Source organism: Chenopodium album, chromosome 10 (assembly GCF_948465745.1).
Source record: "Chenopodium album chromosome 10, dcCheAlbu1.1, whole genome shotgun sequence".
Lineage (NCBI taxonomy): Eukaryota > Viridiplantae > Streptophyta > Magnoliopsida > Caryophyllales > Amaranthaceae > Chenopodium > Chenopodium album.
The window spans coordinates 3,106,374-3,127,168 of NC_137843.1; the positions used below are offsets into that span (position 1 = coordinate 3,106,374).

The following is a 20,795-nucleotide window of genomic DNA, read 5'->3' on the forward strand; positions in this document are numbered from 1 at the left end:
TAATTTGGATTGAACCTCACGTAGCCACATATGGATCCTCAATATTTGCAGGCTGGACCATAATCAGATTCACAGGCTGCGCCCATCTTCAAATTAAAACGGGTAGATGTTTTGTTAAATCTGGGCCCACTTCAAACTAAAAAGGAAAGGAATCATCTGTTTATTGATGTTTCTTTGTTAATTGTTATAGCCTCGCCGCCACGCTGTCAAACTCCAAGAGTCCCAACTAAACATTAATAACACCCTATATTGCCAGAGGCGAAGATATGTCCCTAGATTTTACATTACAATGTAAAATTGACAAGTCGGTAATGAAGACAAATTTTCCAACCAAAAAAAAAATAAAATAAAATAAAATAAACCTAGGTTCCGTAGAAGGTAGTGCGACTAGTGCTTATATGGTATAAAAATTATATCATCCCTCTCCCTCCACATCATATATGCCACAATACAATATACTTTCACCGAAAACCATTCAATAACGAAATACTACGAGCAAAAAGACTATCTTCATCTCAAACTACTATAAAGTCGTCCTAAATTACTTACGGAGTACTTCATTTGTAAAACTACTTTCTATAATGACGCATTTCTCACTAACTACTCCATAGTTTCTAATTTCTATTAAGTCAATTAACATGATTTTTTAGTCTGCTGCGAAAACACAAACAACTTTCCACTTTCCAGCCGAAGTAACCTTTCTAAAGACTTTCGTGGCCTCGTGGGAGCTAGACATAATCTCACTGATCTATACAAAAACCCTGAGCAACTGGACTAAGTGTCTAAGACAACCACACACACACATAAAGGAAAAAAATAATAATTTTACAACCAAACAAAACCTAACTATGAACATCATGACTAATTACAGCAATTACAGAATATACATAACATAGATCTAAATGAAGACCCTGAAACCTTGAGACAAATGACCTGCAAGTCTGCCACACCATGTTCACAGAATCACAGGCAAGTGCAAGTTTCCTACCAACAATTAAGATGCAAAGATTATGCTAGACATTTCAAGTACCAGTTTTTTGGTGATTTTTCTCAAGAGGGTCCATAAGATCTGTGCAGAGTCCATGGTTGCAACAGCTAGTAGCATAAAAGAGTAGAGGCTTTTTATGTGGCCTTTAAACAGCCACCACTGGCCACTAAAAGAGTGGAAGAGCAGGAAAAATTGACGATTTAGGCAGACAGCCAAGAAACTTCCAAGAGATGGACTGATAATAGCCGTATAATTTCAAGTATCGACATACAAAATATAAGAAAACTCAATCATTAACACATCGAAAATTGAAGAATGCTGATATTTTATTCTTTTTTTTTTTTTTTTTTTTTTTGTACAAACAGTGATAAACAGTGATACTGTAGATTCAACTAGATGGTGACATTACCATCAATAAGCATACAGAAGTCACCATATAGTTGAATCTACAGTATAACATCAAGAATTCTCTAACGTTGCAAGATGGTAAGTCCTATAAAATACAAATTTTAAAATGTCAATACTATTGATCAACGTTTATACGAGGACATGCTAGCAGCAAAAGTTTCACCTTCCATGCCAAAACGTGATGGAAATAGAGAGTAATGACTTAAAAGTTTCAAGAGACCCTACCTTTGTCACAATCAGCATGGTGCCAACTGTAACAAACAATGTCAATAAATATGACTTTGACAGGATGCTAAAGGAAAAATATCTAAATAATGCATCTATTCCACTCACAAAAACTAGCATACCATTATTACCACAGCACGCACCAAGAAGTTGAAATTTGAATACAGTCCTCCCACCTTCCGAAGCTTGCATAGCATGAATAGACTTTTGTGCCATCAACTTTCAGGCATGAATTACAATGGATAGTAATCTTGAGCCAAACAGTAAGCGCAACGAAAGAGATGGCATGACAGCCAATTCCTCAAATATAAACTTATCCACCCAATTTTTCCAGGAACATCAAATTCTGCATGCAGCTTGACCATTTACAAATGAAGAAAGGGGTTGCATATCAATCGAACACAATGCCTTTCATTCACTCAGCCTTAATAATCGTAAAGTCTAAACAAGTTGATCACAGAGCTCCTCGAACCTAGATAGCCTGCAAGTTAATAAATGTTACTTAATCTACTAAACTAGTTAACCTGAATTCAACAAGATCTAGCCAAAGGTTATGTAGCACAGAAATTTTCAGGACAGTCACATTTCCAGGTCGCAAAACCCAAGGGAACTCAAGATATAGCATTTTCTTTGAAAGACCAGCAGGTTTCCCCCTTTAGGGCCTTTAGAGTTACAAATTGATTATACTTTATCATAAATGTTTTAGTGAACTAAACTAAATAGTAAAGCCTCCCTTTTAAACATATATAAAAGGGGGACAAAGAGGAGCAATTTAAGAGCTCCAGAAAGAGTATAGTGGAATTGTGCTAGCACTAAGCAAACATACCGTCTCATTAGAACTTCTGGATTATATGGAAACAAATTCCTCCTATGAAGCTTTCTCAGGGCACTTTTGAGAGAAAGCAAGCATCCTTTTAAATAATATATAAAAGGGGGACAATGAGGAGCAATTTAAGAGCTCCAGAAAGAGTATAGTGGAATTGTGCTAGCACTAAGCAAACATACCGTCTCATTAGAACTTCTGGATTATATGGAAACAACTTCCTCCGATGAAGCTTTCTCAGGGCACTTTTGAGAGAAAGCAAGCATCCTTTAGCATCCTCAAATTGTAGGCTTTCACTCCTCCCCAGATTGCACTCTAACTGGTTTTGCTCAAAGGAAAGCCCACTTTCCAATGGAGTATCTATCTGCCCAACAGAAGAGTCATCAGGAGATGCCCTTCTTTTCTTGCAGCCCCTTCGACAAATACTTTGGTAAACAAGACCTTCTCTAGCAGAATACTTCAAAAACAATTCCCACGAATCACATACAATACGCAAGCACCTGAAATAAAATACTCAATTCACAAAGTAAGATATCAACTACTATCAGTTTTTATTCAAGCATGCGCCTGTTGAATTCCTACTTGTCACTCGGATATATCTCCAATCTTACATTCATATACATACATTAACAAATAGCAACCAAGGAAACATGAAATCAGGCTACAACTTGAACATACTCAATCTCGAATCACAAATAAATATAGTCATGATAAGTAGTTGGTAATCGAGAGTAGAAAAGACGTCAGCTAGCAAAACACTTGCCTTAAAAGATATTCAGCACACTTTCCACCCATATCTTTCGAAATAAGATAATCAAGAAGCAGTTGATGATCATATTGCAGCTGCACCAAAAAAATAAATAAAATAAATAAATAAAAATCTTATGTTCGTAACTCATGACATTAATGCTGCAGGAAAAGGTAACAACTCTTTCTATCAAGATTAAAAATCCATATCTGAACAATACATGACATAATGAGCAAAATGTTATACTGATATTTCACGATTTGTTTAGTATATACTCACTTCTGCAAGGAATACATGAAACAGAAGCAAAGGATTAAAAAGGTTGGAGACGTGAAAAAGAATGTTCTCCTCAGTGACATGACAAGGCCTTCCCTCTTTGGAAAACCTGATACAAATCGAGAATTCTTATACAACTAGTTCTGAAAACATTGTAAAAATCAGCTTGCTAACTAGAACCAACATAGTGATAAACTGAAATGTAATTAAACTTACAGTTTTTCAGCCCATGAAGGTATAGTAAACATCTGCAAGAGTACTTCAAATAGCATATCATCCTATGGTACACAAGGGAACAAATTATAACTGGCATAAGATTACAACGTTAGAAACCCTCTTCCTAGGCTCTAAGACAAAGGAATTGGGGGAATGGGGCCGGGGTATACAAGAGCAAGTAGTAACGTGTATCTAGACGACACATTGCTATCTCTACCAAGTTGGTGTGAATAGCAATCTCTATTACTCGCATACAAAGGCTCCAAAATTCCTTGTATGATAGCAGATGGACTTTGACACTAATGATTATTTAGAAAATGCTACAAAGAAAGCTAGAAAAAAATACATTGCATATGAAACAATAGTAGTTATACTAAACATGTAAAACCAACCATGAGTCAAGACTCCATAATCACTTAATTTGACTTGAGAAGACACCTTAAAAGAAGAACAAACCTCTTGCATGTAAAATTTGATGAAGGATGAAGCGAATTTGATGCACTTATCCAATTTTATCTCATTTTCGGTCACGATAGAAGGAAAGTGAACTTGAAGCCACTCATAGAACTGAAGTAGCCCCTTCTTTTTGGCAAAGCATTCTTTGACTATGTTCGTATCAAATACGGTAAATGAGCTTGGCCTTTCACAAGTACATTGGAAGTCATCTGTTATTGCGAGGCTCATCAAGCTCAAAGAACATCTTAGGAAAAGAAAAATAGCTCTCCTTTGTAGATGGTACGAAGACAGATGACATAATTCCTGGTCATCAAGAGACAACAAGAAAGGAGAGCCTTCCAAAGTATCACTCTGACCACATGCAAACTGAGAGATGGGACTTGAGAGTAAATCCTGATAGTGTTCATGAAGGAGTTGCAACCACAGAATGAGAATTGAACAACCTAGTTGCATACTCAAGCTGAGTTTTACCATCAACATCTGTTCAATACAAGAAATAATTTACGTATAGTGATAAAGCTAGAATGAGGAGAAAGAAAAAATATATATATATCATTTAAAGGAACAAGCAAAATATACAAAGGCCCTTGTAATTTTGTAATATTCTCTTTTCTTGTTTCCTTGAAAATAAGTCACTTATCACAAAACATTAAGCATTTTATTGTGATGCTCAATGGGAAACTAATAAGGAACGTTAACAAAGGCTTGGCAGTAAAAAGAAAAAAGATAAAAACAAATCCATACCAAAATTTTGTGCCGGAAATATGGAAAGATATGGCTCCATTCTTCAACATGACACCACACTAGCAATCTAGGAACAAGATCATTGATCTCATAGAGAATAGCGGATTTATAATGAGAATCAGCTCCATCAATAGACCCTATAAGATCAACTACAGAGCAGAGCAGCTGAACAAAATTTCCCATAAAGAGGATTTTTTCTGCTGCCTCTCCATAAGAACCTCCAACTTTGGTTTTGCTGTGGGTGCTATCATGGTGGATTACATTTAGTAAATCCCAAGGAACATTCGCCAGACAATTACTCAAAGAATTGGAGAATAATTTCATGAGTTCATCATCATCTGTACCCTTCAAATGTTTTACAACCCCCCTTAAAATTCGTAAAATTTCAGCTACACCATTCCAAGTTGAGTTATTCAAAACAAGTTTCATGTTTGATACAACAGACTTAGAGTTGTCAGCTTCAGTCATCAAGGATTGTGGCAAATGTTGTACGATATTACTCATTGCAAGCTCAAAGCAAACACATAACAGGTGAATAAACCTGTCCCAGTTGTCTCCCTGTTACACACAGACTACCAACCAATAATTTTCAGAATAATCACATATAACTGATACGTTGCACAAAAATTGCATTAATGGAACCATACGTAGGATAGAAGAAACTCTGAGAAGACCAGAAATATGTTGCCCACCATATGACGAACATATTGACTCCTGGCATTTAGTAATGAAACCTGTAATGTCAAGTCAAAATCTTCAAATGAGGCCACAAGCTAGAACAATTCTAAACTCAAAAGCACATTCCTTGTTGGATAATAATTTAAACTCCATTCAGATATTTTTGTCACATTATCCCAACCAGTCGAAGGATTTTAACGCGATTTGCAAACAGAATCTTTGTAATAGTTGTCGAACCCACCCTTTGTTCCTCATCCATCTCAAATGAGGATATACCATGGATAATCCACCATGATCAACACTAAAATGTACTGTGTGCAATGATCTAAATATGTGGTTAATGTTGTTACTCAGTTACTCCTACTATTACTTAATTGACCCAAATAAATATAACAAGTAAATACAATAACATGTTCAAATTTCATAAACTCAAAAGAATTAAGGAAAAAAGAATACCAAATTTGCAACTATCTTAGTTAGAATTTCGTCATCTCCACAACACGAATCGGAGCTCCGACTGTCACTACTGCTACTGTCTTCTTGTTGTTCATCAGTCCAGCGTCGAATTAGGTTAAAAATCTGAAAATTAGGGTTATAAGTTAATCAAAGAAAATATTGAAAATGATGCGAGAAGGTGTTGAAGACCTCACCTGAGAGAGAGAAATGAGAAGCTCCTTCTCTTTTTCCATTGTTAATGAAGTCAGCTCCAATTCCTGCAAAATTAGTAGAAAGATTAAAGCTTGGTGATGAGATTATGAAGAAGATAAAAGAAAAGAGGAAACCCTAGAAATCGAAATTCATACGGTGAAAGGACGAGGAAGGAAGTTGTTCATGAGAGAGAAAAGGCACGAAAAGTGGGAATCGCCACCTTCTGTCATTTTTCCGAAGACTATTTCAGTCGCCATTAATGTGTTACAAGTTCTAACGAACTCTTCGTTCGCGCGCTTACTCAATTTAATACGAGTACGAGTAACCAAAATGTACAACACTCATAAGCCTTTTTCACGAGGAGAATTCTTAATGACCAGATGGTTTTAGTAGAGTTGATCACTTGTGATTTGTGAACTTAGGTTGAGGTTAGTAGATTTCGACATTTAATCAAATGTTTTAACTTGTAAGAAAGGTCTTCATGTCACCATACTCACCAACGAATAAAATAGTGTTACAATCAGATATTGTACGTCTGTACCATTGGCTACTTTTATGTCCGACTTAGGGTCATTTTTTATTCTAGACTTTTGATGAAAGCATGTTAATGGTTTAGTCAAGATTGAGCATTTAGCCATTTAGCAACCAGGAGTCCAGGACTCCCAAAGTTTCAGCAATGAATAATCAGAAATCAACCACTTCACAAAGCTTTTCAAAAACCTATACGAAATCTGTTACAGGGCAAATGTTAAATGAATTACAATAGCAAACAAGATTACCCCCAAACATTTTGACAATGTCTTCTCAATTAAATCATCAGCTTTCTTCGACCCATCTATCAGTACAACACTTTTTCTACTCTGTCTCCCTCTGTCTCTCTTTCTCTCTCTTCTTTCGAGAGTTGGAAAGAATCCGCAATCTACAATAAGAATCTAATACCTAAGGGCTTATTCTACAATTTTCTACTTGTTGGCTCCACTTGCAGCAACAATTATGTAGAAGCAAATCCGCTTGAAAATGCAAAGACTGGTGTCAGCACTCATTTGAAAACATCAGGCTTCAAAGCCATTTCAGAATATCAAGTTTCACAGACGTTTGTAAACTGATGGCTTCAAAGGCATTTTAGAATATCCGGCTACACAGACATTCGAGAACCTCGAATATAATCTCAAAATTTCTTGACTAGCTTGCTCATGTTACCGCCGAGAGGTTCGAGACCTTGGCTTAGCTCTCTGCCAAATCAAAAAGAAATGGGATGAGTAACAGGGAATAGGGATTACCACACCAGTAAAATATTGACCTCTGTTTTAAAAATATACGACAGCTTAAGATATCTGAATGTCAACAGGTTCTTTCTGACCATATGCTTATGTAGCAAGAAATGTTCTCACAAAATTGTCTAAGCAAGAAGTTGTAAATTATAAAACATAATTTCATGAACAAAAATATGGGAAACTATGGTTGATGTGATCGCATGGGAAAAAAAATGGCAAGCAGAAATGTGGTATACACGTCACATGGGGAGGGAGGGGGTGGGAGGACTTTACCAAAAAAGATAACATACTGTAATAAAGTAGTAATTTTGGAACATACCAAAATAAAAAACAGGAAAAAATAGGGGACAGACTGCAGAGAGCGGTATAGAAGGATTAATGTTAGCAGCCATAAATGAATGAGACTTTGACTTACATTTGTAGCTCCAAAGCTTGACCCTGATCCTAATGCAGAACCTGTTAATCAAGGGAAATCAGGAATCAAAAGAATGACAAAATCCACCAAATTTGCCCAAAATAAGTGATCCTTTATGCATTGATCAGATAAGAATACATCGGATACTATATACGTGGTATGTATTTATACATTGATCAAAGCATACAAAGAATAGCAATATAGCAAATTAAATGAGATAAAAGAAGATTGATATAAATTTAACTGCTCAAACCACGTAGAAGGTTGAAATTACATTATGGCCCAAGACGCAAAAAATAAAAAAGACGAAATTTTATGAAACCTCTAAATAAATCCAAAGAAACTATATGAATACAAAACGGTTGAAAACAAACAGCATAAATAGCGTACTTAAAAACAACTGCCTCCACAGGTCCAAATCTCTTTAAAAAAGACACTCTGTGATAGATTGATAGAGCATGTGCAATCAACATTCCATCCAGACAGAAAAGGATGTCCAAAACAGCATAGATGTTTCAATCAAGATTTTTTTTTTCCTCAGTATCCTGGTGGGATGTAGACACAAATAAGCCATATGCTCACAGATATGTACAAGAATAAAGCTTCGGCTTCTGTGATACTATATTGGGCAATCAGTCAGCCAAAGAGGCTCCTAATCACCCAATCAATTACATCAATTTATGAACCCTTAAAAAATGCTAGTATAAAAATGATAAAGGTCGACAAAGTAACAACAACTCAATAGTCGATCCATTGAGCTCCTGCTAGGAAAAAAATTCATATGATACCCACCAAATTCAGGCTGCAATGAAATTAGTGAGATTTTAAAGCAGCATTTTCTTTAAGGTAGCCTAATTATAGGGACTGGGCCTTAGGTCTCTTAACTGTATGTACTTACATATTCACTTAAAAACAAGTGTGTATATAACCATCCATCCCCACTCGAGAGAAACACATAAATACTAACTAATACTTCCTCCGTTTTTTAATAGTTGCAACACACACTTTTTCACGGTATTTAAGGTATGTGGGGTTCATATGATATAATACACTTTAAAATGGGGTGGGGTTGTTAGGAGTGTAATTTAGTGGGCCATGTGCTTTAAAAAAGGAAAATAGTATAGTTTTTTCCTAAAATAACTTTCCATTTATGGTGTGTTGCAAGTATTGTGACATTTCCATTTTAGGGAAGTGTTGCAAGTATTAAAAAAACGGAGGAAGTATATAAATAAGATCTACCAGGTCCTTAATTCACTACTATTACACAGAAAGTAAGCTTGAAGTGTTATGCACCTGAACCAAAAGGAGTTGAGAACAGGGAGTTTCCAGCTGGTGCAGAAGCAGGAGCACTGCCACCAAACAAGGAGGCTGTTGAGGCTGATGGAAATGCCGGCGATGAGGAAGGGAAGAGTGAGGTTTGAGGAGAGGCCATAGATGTAGAAAAAAGGCCCCCTGAAGCAGATGCAGGGGTTGAAAACAGAGAAGATGAGGACGTGCTAGCAGGAGTAGCTCCAAAGAGAGAAAACCCAGTTCCAGCTGAAGATGACACTGGTGCTCCAGAAGTCTGTGGTGCGGTAGATACTCCAGGAGCCCCTGAGCTAGCAAACAATCCAGCAACCTGAGTTGTTGGCTGTGGTGCTGCTGGCAGATGCAATGTTGGGTGCACTCTTTTAGCAGCTGCTTCTTGTCTGGCTACTTCACGCCTGTCAGCCTCCAAAAATGGGTCACCAACATCCCCACGACGTCTCTGGTCAGCAAGATATGCTGTTCTCATGGATTCAATGTACTGATGAATACTTTCAACCTGAAACAATGTAACACAGAATTCATCGATTTTCACAAGGGAATCGAGGAAGAGCAGGAAATAACCAAAAGGAATACTGATGGTTAACTTTACACTAAGAGGCAAAACATTTTGAGAGGCATACAAAACTGCAAAAGCCAATGCAAAGCAGAAGCAACAGGAACTATAAGGATAAATAAGTCATCAGAAAAAAAATTACTCAACCACTATGGATAAGGATGGACAATTCACCAACATACTAATGCAGTTGACATATCATTGCACTACAAAGGCACTTCCCATGAACAAAGTCCCTCACGAGTGCTTTCTTGTCCCCCCCTACAAGATCAATTGGTTACAAAGGCTAAACAATTGTAATACTCTGATGAAATGTCCTGTCCAGATGTATTGCCTACGCAAAAGAGGCTATCAGCTTAACCAACAAGTAAACAGCATCCACAACACTTGCTAATTAAACAACCAACATTTTATGCATATGCAAGAAATTTCAGAATACTGCAATACAAACCAGAAATAACTAAATACAGATAAATTTAGCATTCAATTGCATGTCTGATTACCTTAGCAGCCACGTGCACAAAAAATTCATGTACATTGGTCAGAACTTTAGGAAAAGACTGCAAAACTGATGAGTTAAAAGTTATAGAATTTCGATCAGAATCTGAGAGTAGAAGCTGCTCTAACTCCTCAATCCATTGCCGGCATTCCCCTATGTACTTCTCAAATCTAGCAACTGTTTGCTGCATAAATGGAGATGGTTTCTTTGGAACCCCACTGTAAAAATCATTTACTGGCACCATAGAGCTGGCAGCTACTTGACTTGATCCGCCAGGTGTTGTTGATGCACCAGGGGTTTGGGCTGATGCAGTAGTATTTGAAGCAGTCCCACCTTTTTGATGAAGAAACCTTGGCCGAAGAATCATAAAAGAACGAATGGCAATCTCGGTGTTTCTTAGCATTTCCTTTACACCACCCATCAACTCGTGCAATGTCACTTTCTGTCTTTCCATGGATGTACTAATTCCGCCAAGTTCCTGTGAGAACATCAAAATATTGCTCTCAATGTTCTTCTCTGACATTAAAAGGGAAAAATCTATATAGAGGTCTGATGCCTAAATGCAGGACTATCATGCACATTTTAAGAGGTAAATATAGAATTCTGCTTCTGAAGTTATTAGAGGAAAATATGCCTTTTCCACGTCCAAAAAGTGCATAAACAAAAAAAAAGGACATATAAATAAAATCAGAAACAATTGCCAGGAAATGCAAGATTAACACCATGGGTTAATTAGGATTATGGAAAATAAGGGAAGGTCAGATTGCAGTAACTAAATGTCATACAGGACAAACTGACAAACACATCAGTTAGCTACTAACTAGGACAGCTCTGAAATTTGACAAAAGGTAGATACGACAAAGATATTCCATGCAGTTCACAAATCATTAAAACAAAAAAAAAGGCAAAAATAATAAATAAATTAAAAAATATACACACTAAAGATTTTAATCCTTATTCCCAACAATTATTGTGTTCTTGTATTTGAGGGAAACAAAAGATTACACACGCACTAAAGTTTCATATTTCCTACTTCCCCTTAAAATATTGTGTTCTCCTATTCGAGGGAACATAAGAAACAGATTTCAAAAAGAAGGAAAAAAAATTAAGAATTTGGCTAAAACAATTCATGTTTTTTAAAAACATAAATGATTTAGTAAGTCAATATTATTACAGATAACCATAATCTGTTTGTAGTGTTATAGCAATTAGTATACTTAAACTATCCGTGTTTTTCTATCCTTACCTTTAACTTTAATGTCTAATTATTAAAGAACAACTATACTCCCACAGTCTTAAATTACTTCCCCTGTGGCAAGTTGGCATGTTTTATAACAAGACTGTAGGGCTCAAATTTAGAAAAAATACCACAAAAGAATGAGGTAACTAATTTGAGACATCCCAGTAAAGAAAATAGGGGAAGTATATAGAGACATTGTGTAATATTTTAGAGAAAGGTGCAGAACCAAAATGCTCTAACACAGTAAGACATCATAAGGATTTGTAGGTTGTAAACTCATGAAAGAATTGCCAATCAAATTCTAATACTACATACAATCTGGTTAACGTGCATTAAAGAAGTATATGACCCAAAACAGAATCACAATCTACACAAAGACAGAAGAAAACTTCTAGATTTCAGCATGTTAATATAGAATAGAGGTAGTCATCCAAACATTGGATGTCAACCTAGTGATGGTTGTCATGGACAAGGATGGACTTGTAAGAGTGTAGACAGTTAATTAAATTATCAAGTTCTTTGTCTTGAACTCTTGATGGTTGTCACAAGCAGAAGATATTAGAAAAGCATTTAAACTTTTACAGAAAAAAATTCCATATCAACAAGGTCCAAGTCCTGAAATTTTTCCATGGCATTGCTGATTGAACAACGCCATGTGGCAAGTATGTATAAAACGTAAACCCCTAAGATTATAGTAAAGACATGTATGATTCAAGTGACAACATTTTTTAAGACTCAAGCCGGCTCGGCTCTGTGATTAGTAAAGTAGGGAGAATAATAAAACCTCCAACTACACGAAACGAAATTTAGACACTCAATTTCAATAATGGAGAGAGTACACAAATTTCATTAATAGTTTAATTACAATAATGGAGAGACTACACAAGTTTCATTAGTAGCCTTTTTGGGAATATCAATCATGAAGGCTTAAAGTAACAAAGTGACTAGCGACACCGGCAAACATCTTCAGGCAATGAATTGAAGATGCAACTCCGGCAACAACCTATATTTGACTTGAAGCTCGAAAAAATAACAATAACAAACAATGAGAAAGTAAGTAACCTGAAGAATGCGGCTAGCATCAAGCTCGAAAGTATTATTGGAGACCGAAGAATCGAAGAGGCGGTTACATTGATCTAAACTCTGACTCTCACCTCTGTACTCCAGTATTCTATCCCTAATAACCCAAAAATCAAAATAACAAATAAGAACACAGCCATCAATTAAAAAGGAAATTAAATTTTTTTTTAAAAAAAAAAAAATCAAACAAGAAAACTCCCATCAAATAAAACAGAAAATTTAAAAACAAAAAGGAAAGTCAAAAGAAAAGAAGCCAAGAAAGAAACTTTACTCAATTTGCAAGAGAACTTTCTGGGAGTCAGGGTGAAGATCTGCCCATTTAGTACTGTAACTTGCTGGGGTTTTCTCATTTGTAAACAAAAACAATTGCTGTTGTTGTTGTTGCTGTTGTTGTTGTTGTTGCTGCTGCTGTTGGAATTGAAACTGTTGTTGCTGCTGTTGTTGCTGTTGTTGCAAGAAAGGATTCGATTGTTGTTGGGGTTGTGTTTGCAATTGAAAGGGAGATTGTTGCTGTTGCTGTTGTTGGGGAGTTGAGAAGAGAGAGAAAGACGACATTGTTAAATCTTGGTTAGTTGAGGAGAGAGAAAATGTAGCATTTGTAAATTGAAAAGGTTTGAAGAATGAAATTTAGGTTGCTGAATTGGCGCGATTGTAAAAATTGGAAGAAATTTTGGGGGAAAAAATTCCCTTTCGACTGTTATTCTGGGTTTTAAAAAACCCTAGTCGAAGAGGGAAGCTGATGAATGAAGCAATAATGTTGAAGATCTTGGAAGTTAAGTTCGGTGCCCCAAATTACGATTTGGGCCGGTTTTCGCCATTTCGTATTTATATGTTAGCGTCTATTATAAGTCTAAGCCCAAAAATAAAAGATCTTGTTTTTGTACTCCCTTACACAAGTAATTCTTAGCTTGTTTGAACTTTGGTTTTGACTTGAGCTCACTTGTTAAACATAGTGGGTGCTAATGCCCCCCTCAATCCCCTCTAAAATTTTTATAAACAAACTGGATGCGAATGCCCCCTCAATCCCCTCATACTTGTGCTGACCTAAAACTTCTATATACACCACCTATCCAGTATGCCAGTACCCACCATTTATTGTAGCCTTTATAGGTAGACATCCAATGTTCATACTTGTCCAAGTAGGTAAAAACATAAGTGCATATTCGTCCTATTATTTAAGTTGACATCCTCCATTAGGTGCATATACCTTCGTATTACATATAGAGACCTATTTAGGAGTTTATTTCATCTTATAAAAAGGATTGTAAAGTACAGAGTGGTGGTCTGGTCGGTATACAGTGGGGTTATCAAAAGGGTAAACACGGGGCAAAACTAATGAGATTCCTATAATTTCTTCAAAAAAAAAAAAAATGAGATTCCTATAATATCATAACTCATCAATTTTTTACTTCCCATAACGCCCAAATACATATAAATTTAATATTCATATCCTCCCACTACCTATCGACATTGTATCCATGAAACTTCATCTAAGATGCATATTATACTGAATTTGCCAAATTGTACTCAGTAGGTTGTTTATGAAACTCCAATTAAGACATGTTAACTCGATCGGATTAATAACTTAACTCCAACACAAATTTGTGTGATGCTATTAAGTGGGGACAACTAGTTGGATATTCTTCAACTTATTTAGGGAAATCCCTTCTAAAATGGGTTTTGTGAGATTCAACCGCTTCACGCCTGAAAAAACAAACTTTGTATGTCAATTAGATAGTCTTTGACTTGATAGTTGATAGTGTATTTTTCTTAGGGTTGTCAAACGGGGAAAAACTTTTAAATAAATCGGTTGTACAATAAATATAAAGTTACCCTTATAATGAACAAAAATTACCCTAATATGAATAAAAGTTACCCTGACATAAATAAAAGTTATGAAGTAGTTACGCTTTATTGATAAAAATTACCCAAAAATTTGTAAAGTGACCCTAAATTTGATAAAAAGTGATCCCCGATGTACAGTAAATTACTGTACACCGGATGTATACAAAAGTTATTCATCAAACAGGTCATGTCATGTCGGGATTGTGTTCGTGTCAATATTAAACAGGTTGATAAACCCTTGACCCAAACCTAACCCATTTATTAAACGGGTTAAAAATCCTTGATCCAAACCTAACCCGCTTATTAAACTGGTTACTCGAGTAACCTTTTACCCAATTACTTTATTAGTTCATACAAACGCCTATAGAAGACTATAAAGTGAAATAGTAGTAAAATTTGTCCTCTTAAACCAAAAATTTTGCTCACTAAAAGTTTTACTAAAATATTTATACTACCAAATTATGTAGTTAGGAGGGTTAGTAAGATTGGCATAAAAGAATCAATTATCTTAACTAGTTCAATAGACAATTTAAGCATGACAGATTCAGGTTAATGGATTGATGCTCAACCCTTCAATGTAATCAGGTTATGCGTGCCTTGTCAGCTTTTAACCGTTCTAATTTTTCTCATTTATTCAAGAAAGCGACAATATATACCAAGTACATAGTATATGTATATATGTTATTGTTTAGTCGTAGACAAATACGAAGTAGAGCTCACCTAGTCTGCACCTCACTTGTCCCCCTCCAGTGGCGGAGCCACATTGTGTCCTAAGTGGGGTCCAAATTTGTTAAATAAAAATTTTCAAGTGTAAAATTTTAAAATTTGTCAAATATCCTATCAAAATTTGATCATTTGATCTTAATAAATTTTGAAACAAAAGTATTTTAACCCCACTTGATTATATTTCTAAATTCGCCACTGCCCCTCTCTTTTTTTTTATAATCAAGGAGTAGTGACATGTTTTTCTCGTACATTCTCATAGGCTAAATCCAACGATGTATAGAGTATTGATTTAATTTTAACTGCACGAACAGTTTTCAATTAAATATCCATCCAAGTGTTTGTACTGGAACTCTTCCGGTGCGAGCCTACCTCAACTATAGACACATGACAGAGCTGACGGACTGCCCATGGTGCGAAGGCAGCTCTGAAACTATGCAGCATGCACTATTTGATTGCCTTACAGTTAGAGCTCTTTGGGTGGAATGTGAGTGCACTGAGATGTCCATTTGGCCTACGGGGTTTTCATTTCTAGAGTTGATAGATTCGCAGAGCAAGTTGGATGCTAAAAAGGTATGCAGGGGAGCAATTTTAATGTGGAATTTATGGTGTAGGAGGAATGATATGGTTTTCAGTGCTAAAGAAACCTTTCATCCTCTAATCATAGAGCATACCTTTCGTCGTGCGGCTGATTGCAACATGTACGCGAAGAGGATTTATGGTGGAAATTGAAAACAGAGCTGTAGCAGTCCGAAAGCTTGGAAGCCTCCGCCAGAAGGAACTATGAGCTAAATTGTGACGCCTCGCTTAGTGTAGATGGATGGGTTGGCTTGGGAGTGATTGCTAGGGACTGGAAAGGGGAGGTTATCTTTGCTGCAACCCGACGCATAAGAGCCCATTGGCCTCCAATTATAGCAGATGGCAAAGCTGCAGCACTAGCAATCAAGCTCGCAAAACGCTATGGTCTGACTGATATCATCCTCGAATCTGACAACCATGTGCTCATTAACCGATTATCCAAAGCCTCAATTTTCTTCACGTACTGATCTTGATTCTATCCTCAATGATATTTTGTCTTCTTGTTCTCATTTTAATTCTGTTTTTATCGTGCCATGTAAAGCGAGACGGCAATGTCGTAGCTCATAATTTAGCTCGTATAACGCCTTTTGGAGATGAACAAGTTTGGGAGAACCATAGTCCTTCAGAGGTCTCTCCATACATTTTGATGGATAAATTATCAATATAATGCACCTTAAACGTTTTCTCAAAAAAAAAAAAAAAATTAATAAATATCCAAGCACTTTGACATTTATGTCCAAAACGAGGAAGTAAACACAATAATACATACGTAAGTGAGTAGTTTCATAGGGATTCCCAGTTTTATAAACATCTCTTTATAGATAAGAACTCGATCTTTATCCACCTACGTTTTTATAATAATACTCCGTAATGTTTTTGTAAATTGTGATTACGTACTAATGTACTATGCGATCCCAATATTATGGAAAAACTTCAAATCCTTCAATTATATGCAGAGTATCATGAGTATAATAATTTTCCTACTACAGTAGCTATAACAATGAAGGGGATTAGGGGATCGCGGAATCTAAGAAGCATTTTAGCTCAACATTGGATTAATACTAAGACAAAAAAATACTACTCCGTATCATTCTATCAATATGCCTTTGTCCCATCTTAGTTGTCTATGATTATATTTAGTGATACTAGTAGATAACTAGCTTAAAATCCTTAAACAAGACAAGTAAAATAAAGGAGGGGGAATCGAGAAACAATTGGGTTTAATATTTTAACCCGGGATATCTTCTATATTCATAGAAAACAAAGGCATTACAACCAACCAAAACTCACTAATCACTACATATGATAATATGATCTCAAGCTGTTCATAGCAGGTTCAATTACACTACTGAAAATTCACTCAATTTCCACATTAACCTACCTAACCCCCCATCAAAATTACAGCCATACCCTCCCAGTCCCAGTTACACCATAACATAGCATTAGTACGGAGTATAAAAGAAAGACTACAATAATTTAATGATTTTTTTTCTTTGATTATGTTTTTTAATTTTCTAAGATAAAAAAAAAAAAAAAGGGGAATTGGGGGAGAAATTGATTAATCTCACTTTAGACCATTGCCCGTTGTTGAAATTGCAAGTTCTGGTAAGGAATTATAACATTCACCGCCAACAAACCCAACCACTTCACCGCTCTCCATGTGCCACGTGTCACTTCTACTCACACCCCCTTCTCCACCACCACCTGCTCCTCCACAACCGCCGCCGTTGCCACCATTCACATACGAGCCAACTTCATGATGAGGAAAAGCCCAAACCCCACGTCCAAGCCCAAACCCAACTTCATCAAGCCCAAACCCACCTAACGCAAGTATCCCACCAGGCCCACCACTACTCAGCAACGAAGTAAACCCACCACCAACCGTAGTTGAAGGAAGTGAAACATAAACAGGAGTAGCCTGGTGGGAAACGGGTACGGGCTCAAGACCCGGCCCAATAGAAACAGCCGAAGAAGTAGAAGTCGTGGAAGTGACCAATGATGAAGAAGTACGTGAGCGCTTAGCCGTCTTACGGGACCCACCACCAACAGGGATGTCACGGAGGGTGCCACCGTGGGTCCAGTAACGACGGCAAGACTTACAAAAGTGACGTGGCTGAGAGAAGTTGTAGTTGTTGTAGTAACAGAATTTTGTGTTGGTTGAAGTGCAACGTGGACAAGGGAGTGGGTCTTGTTGTTCCACGGGCGGTAACGGCGCTCCCATCTGTTGCGCCCTTACCGCCCGTCTTTCGGTCGGCATATGTGTATGTGGGTTAATAATTCAAAGGAGAATAATTAAGAAAAGGAATTTTGAGTTTGAGTAATTTGGTTGAGAGAATGAAAAATAAAGGGGAGGAAGAAGGGTATTAATATGGAGAGTGGTAGTAGTGAGAAGAGGCAGAGCATGCAGAAGAAGGCAAACAGTGAGGAGAATTGAGAACAGCTTTATTCAGTTAATCAGTCGGGTGTTTGGGGAGAATTTTGATAATTCTTTTTTTTGTTTTCTTTTCAGTGAGACATAAGAAGTTAATGGATAAGGACTTGCCAATATTACTGTTTTTTTTTTTTTTTCTTTTGTATTAGAATGAATTTGTTTTTATAATTAGGAGAGTGATTTACGAGCATGTGATATTCATGGTTTTGGGTATGTCATTTTATAGTGCTGTTTCTCCAGATTGTCTTTGACCAGAATTTGGTAAAGGGTAGAAAGTTTGTTTGTATTATTGTAAGGGCTTAGGCAAATGAGGTAAAAAATCTTTTGCTCAGATATTAGAATCGAACTGGATTTATGTGGGGGACTAGGGGCTTTTTGTTGTCAAGGGTTCAAGGGTAATGTTGTTGATTCTGTTTTGAACTTTTGATTTGCCTTTGACATTTATTAATTGTTAGTGCATACTCTAATGTAGTTTGTTAATTCAATACTTAGATTTGATGTTATTAGTGGATTGTATTAGTTGATTTAGCTAGTTTTTATTGTTAGTGTGTGATAAATTAAATAAGTAACAATCAGATTATACAAATTATCTGGTTCATTGTTTAGATAGATGATCAATAAAAGTATTGCTGAGTAAAGTTAACTAATGTTAGCATCATTTCTAAATAGTATAAGGCCCTGTTCTTTTGAGCTTCTGGGCAGAGTAAAGCAGGAGTCAGCAGAGCCGAGCAAATTAAATTTCAGCATAGCAGAGCAGAGCAGATTTCAGGATAGCAGAGCAGAGCCGAGCCGAACAAAGCAGATTTCAACATTATTATTAATACTATTATTAATTTTATTATTATTAATGTTGTTATTATTGTTATTGTTAGTATTATTATTATTATTATTACTATTATATATAACTATTATTACTATTATTATTATTATTACTATTATTATTATTATTAATACTATTATTAATGTTATTATTATTAATGTTGTTATTGTTATTATTATTATTATTATTACTATTATTATTAATATTATTATTATTATGATTAATAAATATTAATTATCATTAATATTAATAATTATTATAATTATTTTATTAATAATTATTATAATTATTCAAAATAATAAATTATTATCATCGATACAATATTAATTATTATTATTATTGAATATTAATTATCATTATTGTTATTATTAATTATTATTTGAAAATAGAGTAGAGCAAAGCAGAGCAGATTTAATTTAAGCAGAGCAGAGTAGAGCAGATTTGATTTAAGCAAAGCAGAGCAGAGCAGCTCTAAAGAACGGGGCCTAAGTACTATATTTGACTAGGATTGTGATAAAATATGGGTTTCAATCTCTTTTGGTAATTGGTGTTAATCTTGTATTCTAATTCTCTCAATTAAAGTATTCTCTCAAAGTCTCAACCAAACACTCTCAAGTCTCAATTGTAGAGGCTACTAGTAATTTTATATTCTAAATCCAAGTAAAAGTTCGTTGTCTTACATGATTATATGAATTTGCTGGATCTCCTTTTCTTTTTTTGGTTGTGATTAGAATACGTGTGTGAAATGTGAATATTACTTTAGTCTTTAAAATAGAGGTATAATTATAATAGCAACATAAATTTTGTGGACTCAATAAATTACATGACGCATGAGTCAAAGCATTAACCATGCAATAGAACGAAGGAATGATAATGCTGGGGCATAAGAGAAAACTTTAAAAGAATCCATTCTTGAAAGTTCTAAAATTGTAATAGTACTATACTATCATGCCTGCTAAAAAATATGCACGGGTCATAGTGGCTCTCTCTCGCTCACTTTTCAAACCTAAGAATATGAAGATTATATGCAATCATTTAAAGTTAGGATAATAATTAGTGACCCATGATGATGATGGCCTGGATTTTTCTTTAATATCTTGCAGCATTAAATACAATATCGACCAGTTGCCCCGGCTAATTAGTTTGTCATGCAAAGTTCTCAATAGCATATGACAAATTAAAAATATAAAGTTATTATGTAAAAACTAAAAATCTCACAAAAATGATTGATGACAAACCATGCAAGCAAATACGCATAATTGTATCAAAATATACAAAATAAATATATAAATAAATCGAGTAAAAGTCGAACACAAAGTTATTCAAATAGAGTGCCGGTTCTTCATTGAATGAATTTCAAATATTTCTGCTAGTTAGTTTGTTCATTGTTAATCTGTTATACATTTTAAAGATTTAAGAATAATTAAGACCAAGTTCATGCATCATGAGAAGTTTAGAACAACTGTAGAACACCTAAACTATGACTCTTCAGAATATATATTTGACATTTTGGTCCATATGTCTGCTTTAACATATTCATGAATTTTGATCGGCAAGCAACTCACGTAACTATTAAGTAATCAAATATTCTAATTGTAAATCACCGAAAAGAAAAAAATACAAGTAATTGAATTAGATAGCTCCATGTATAAATTAAGTCAGCAGTTATTCTTCAAATCTTCATATTATGCTGCATTGCTGCATGAAATGATAATAATTCTATTCATCGATGAGCCTATAAATTAGAGTGTCGAATCTAAAGATGGGCACAGGTCGGGTTTTGTAGGCCCATGTGTTGCTAGACCTATGTCAACTTTT

At 35.5% G+C, this 20,795-nt stretch overlaps 3 protein-coding genes across 3 annotated transcripts; all 3 read right to left on the reverse strand.

The window, feature by feature from the left end:
* Positions 1 to 1,417: 1,417 nt before the first annotated feature.
* LOC145563132 (uncharacterized) lies at positions 1,418 to 6,573 on the reverse strand. Its single transcript, XM_081623557.1, has 11 exons — positions 6,366 to 6,573; positions 6,213 to 6,275; positions 6,019 to 6,141; positions 5,532 to 5,618; positions 4,885 to 5,442; positions 4,141 to 4,620; positions 3,685 to 3,746; positions 3,472 to 3,577; positions 3,208 to 3,287; positions 2,627 to 2,944; positions 1,418 to 2,102 (listed from the first exon to the last, which is right to left on the reverse strand). Exons 1-11 carry the CDS (start codon positions 6,465 to 6,467, stop codon positions 2,063 to 2,065), a joined length of 2,019 nt encoding a protein of 672 aa, XP_081479683.1. The 5' UTR covers positions 6,468 to 6,573; the 3' UTR covers positions 1,418 to 2,062.
* A 328-nt stretch (positions 6,574 to 6,901) lies between these two features.
* Positions 6,902 to 13,305, reverse strand: LOC145563134 (nuclear pore complex protein NUP58-like). The gene is made up of 6 exons (XM_081623558.1): positions 12,851 to 13,305; positions 12,562 to 12,676; positions 10,264 to 10,737; positions 9,193 to 9,703; positions 7,900 to 7,940; positions 6,902 to 7,442 (listed from the first exon to the last, which is right to left on the reverse strand). Exons 1-6 carry the CDS (start codon positions 13,132 to 13,134, stop codon positions 7,407 to 7,409), a joined length of 1,461 nt encoding a protein of 486 aa, XP_081479684.1. The 5' UTR covers positions 13,135 to 13,305; the 3' UTR covers positions 6,902 to 7,406.
* A 3,610-nt stretch (positions 13,306 to 16,915) lies between these two features.
* Positions 16,916 to 18,140, reverse strand: LOC145563135 (dof zinc finger protein DOF3.4-like). Its single transcript, XM_081623559.1, has one exon. The coding sequence runs from the start codon at positions 17,981 to 17,983 to the stop codon at positions 17,291 to 17,293; it is 693 nt and encodes a 230-aa protein (XP_081479685.1). The 5' UTR covers positions 17,984 to 18,140; the 3' UTR covers positions 16,916 to 17,290.
* Between the last annotated feature and the right edge of the window lie 2,655 nt (positions 18,141 to 20,795).

Bases quoted from the DNA above. Each gene is read 5' to 3' on its own strand.
- LOC145563134 (XM_081623558.1), bottom strand. From the start codon at position 13,134: ATGTCGTCTTTCTCTCTCTTCTCAACTCCCCAACAACAGCAACAGCAA. The intron at 10,738-12,561 runs GTTACTTACTTT...ATGTTCTCACAG, and splicing joins ATGCTAGCCGCATTCTTCAG to GAACTTGGCGGAATTAGTAC. The intron at 7,443-7,899 runs GTAAGTCAAAGT...TTGATTTGGCAG, and splicing joins CAAGCTTTGGAGCTACAAAT to AGAGCTAAGCCAAGGTCTCG.
- LOC145563132 (XM_081623557.1), bottom strand. From the start codon at position 6,467: ATGGCGACTGAAATAGTCTTCGGAAAAATGACAGAAGGTGGCGATTCC. The intron at 5,443-5,531 runs GTATGGTTCCAT...TGTGTGTAACAG, and splicing joins CAGAGTTTCTTCTATCCTAC to GGAGACAACTGGGACAGGTT. The intron at 3,578-3,684 runs GTAAGTTTAATT...GATTTGTATCAG, and splicing joins CCTTCATGGGCTGAAAAACT to GTTTTCCAAAGAGGGAAGGC.
- LOC145563135 (XM_081623559.1), bottom strand. From the start codon at position 17,983: ATGCCGACCGAAAGACGGGCGGTAAGGGCGCAACAGATGGGAGCGCCG.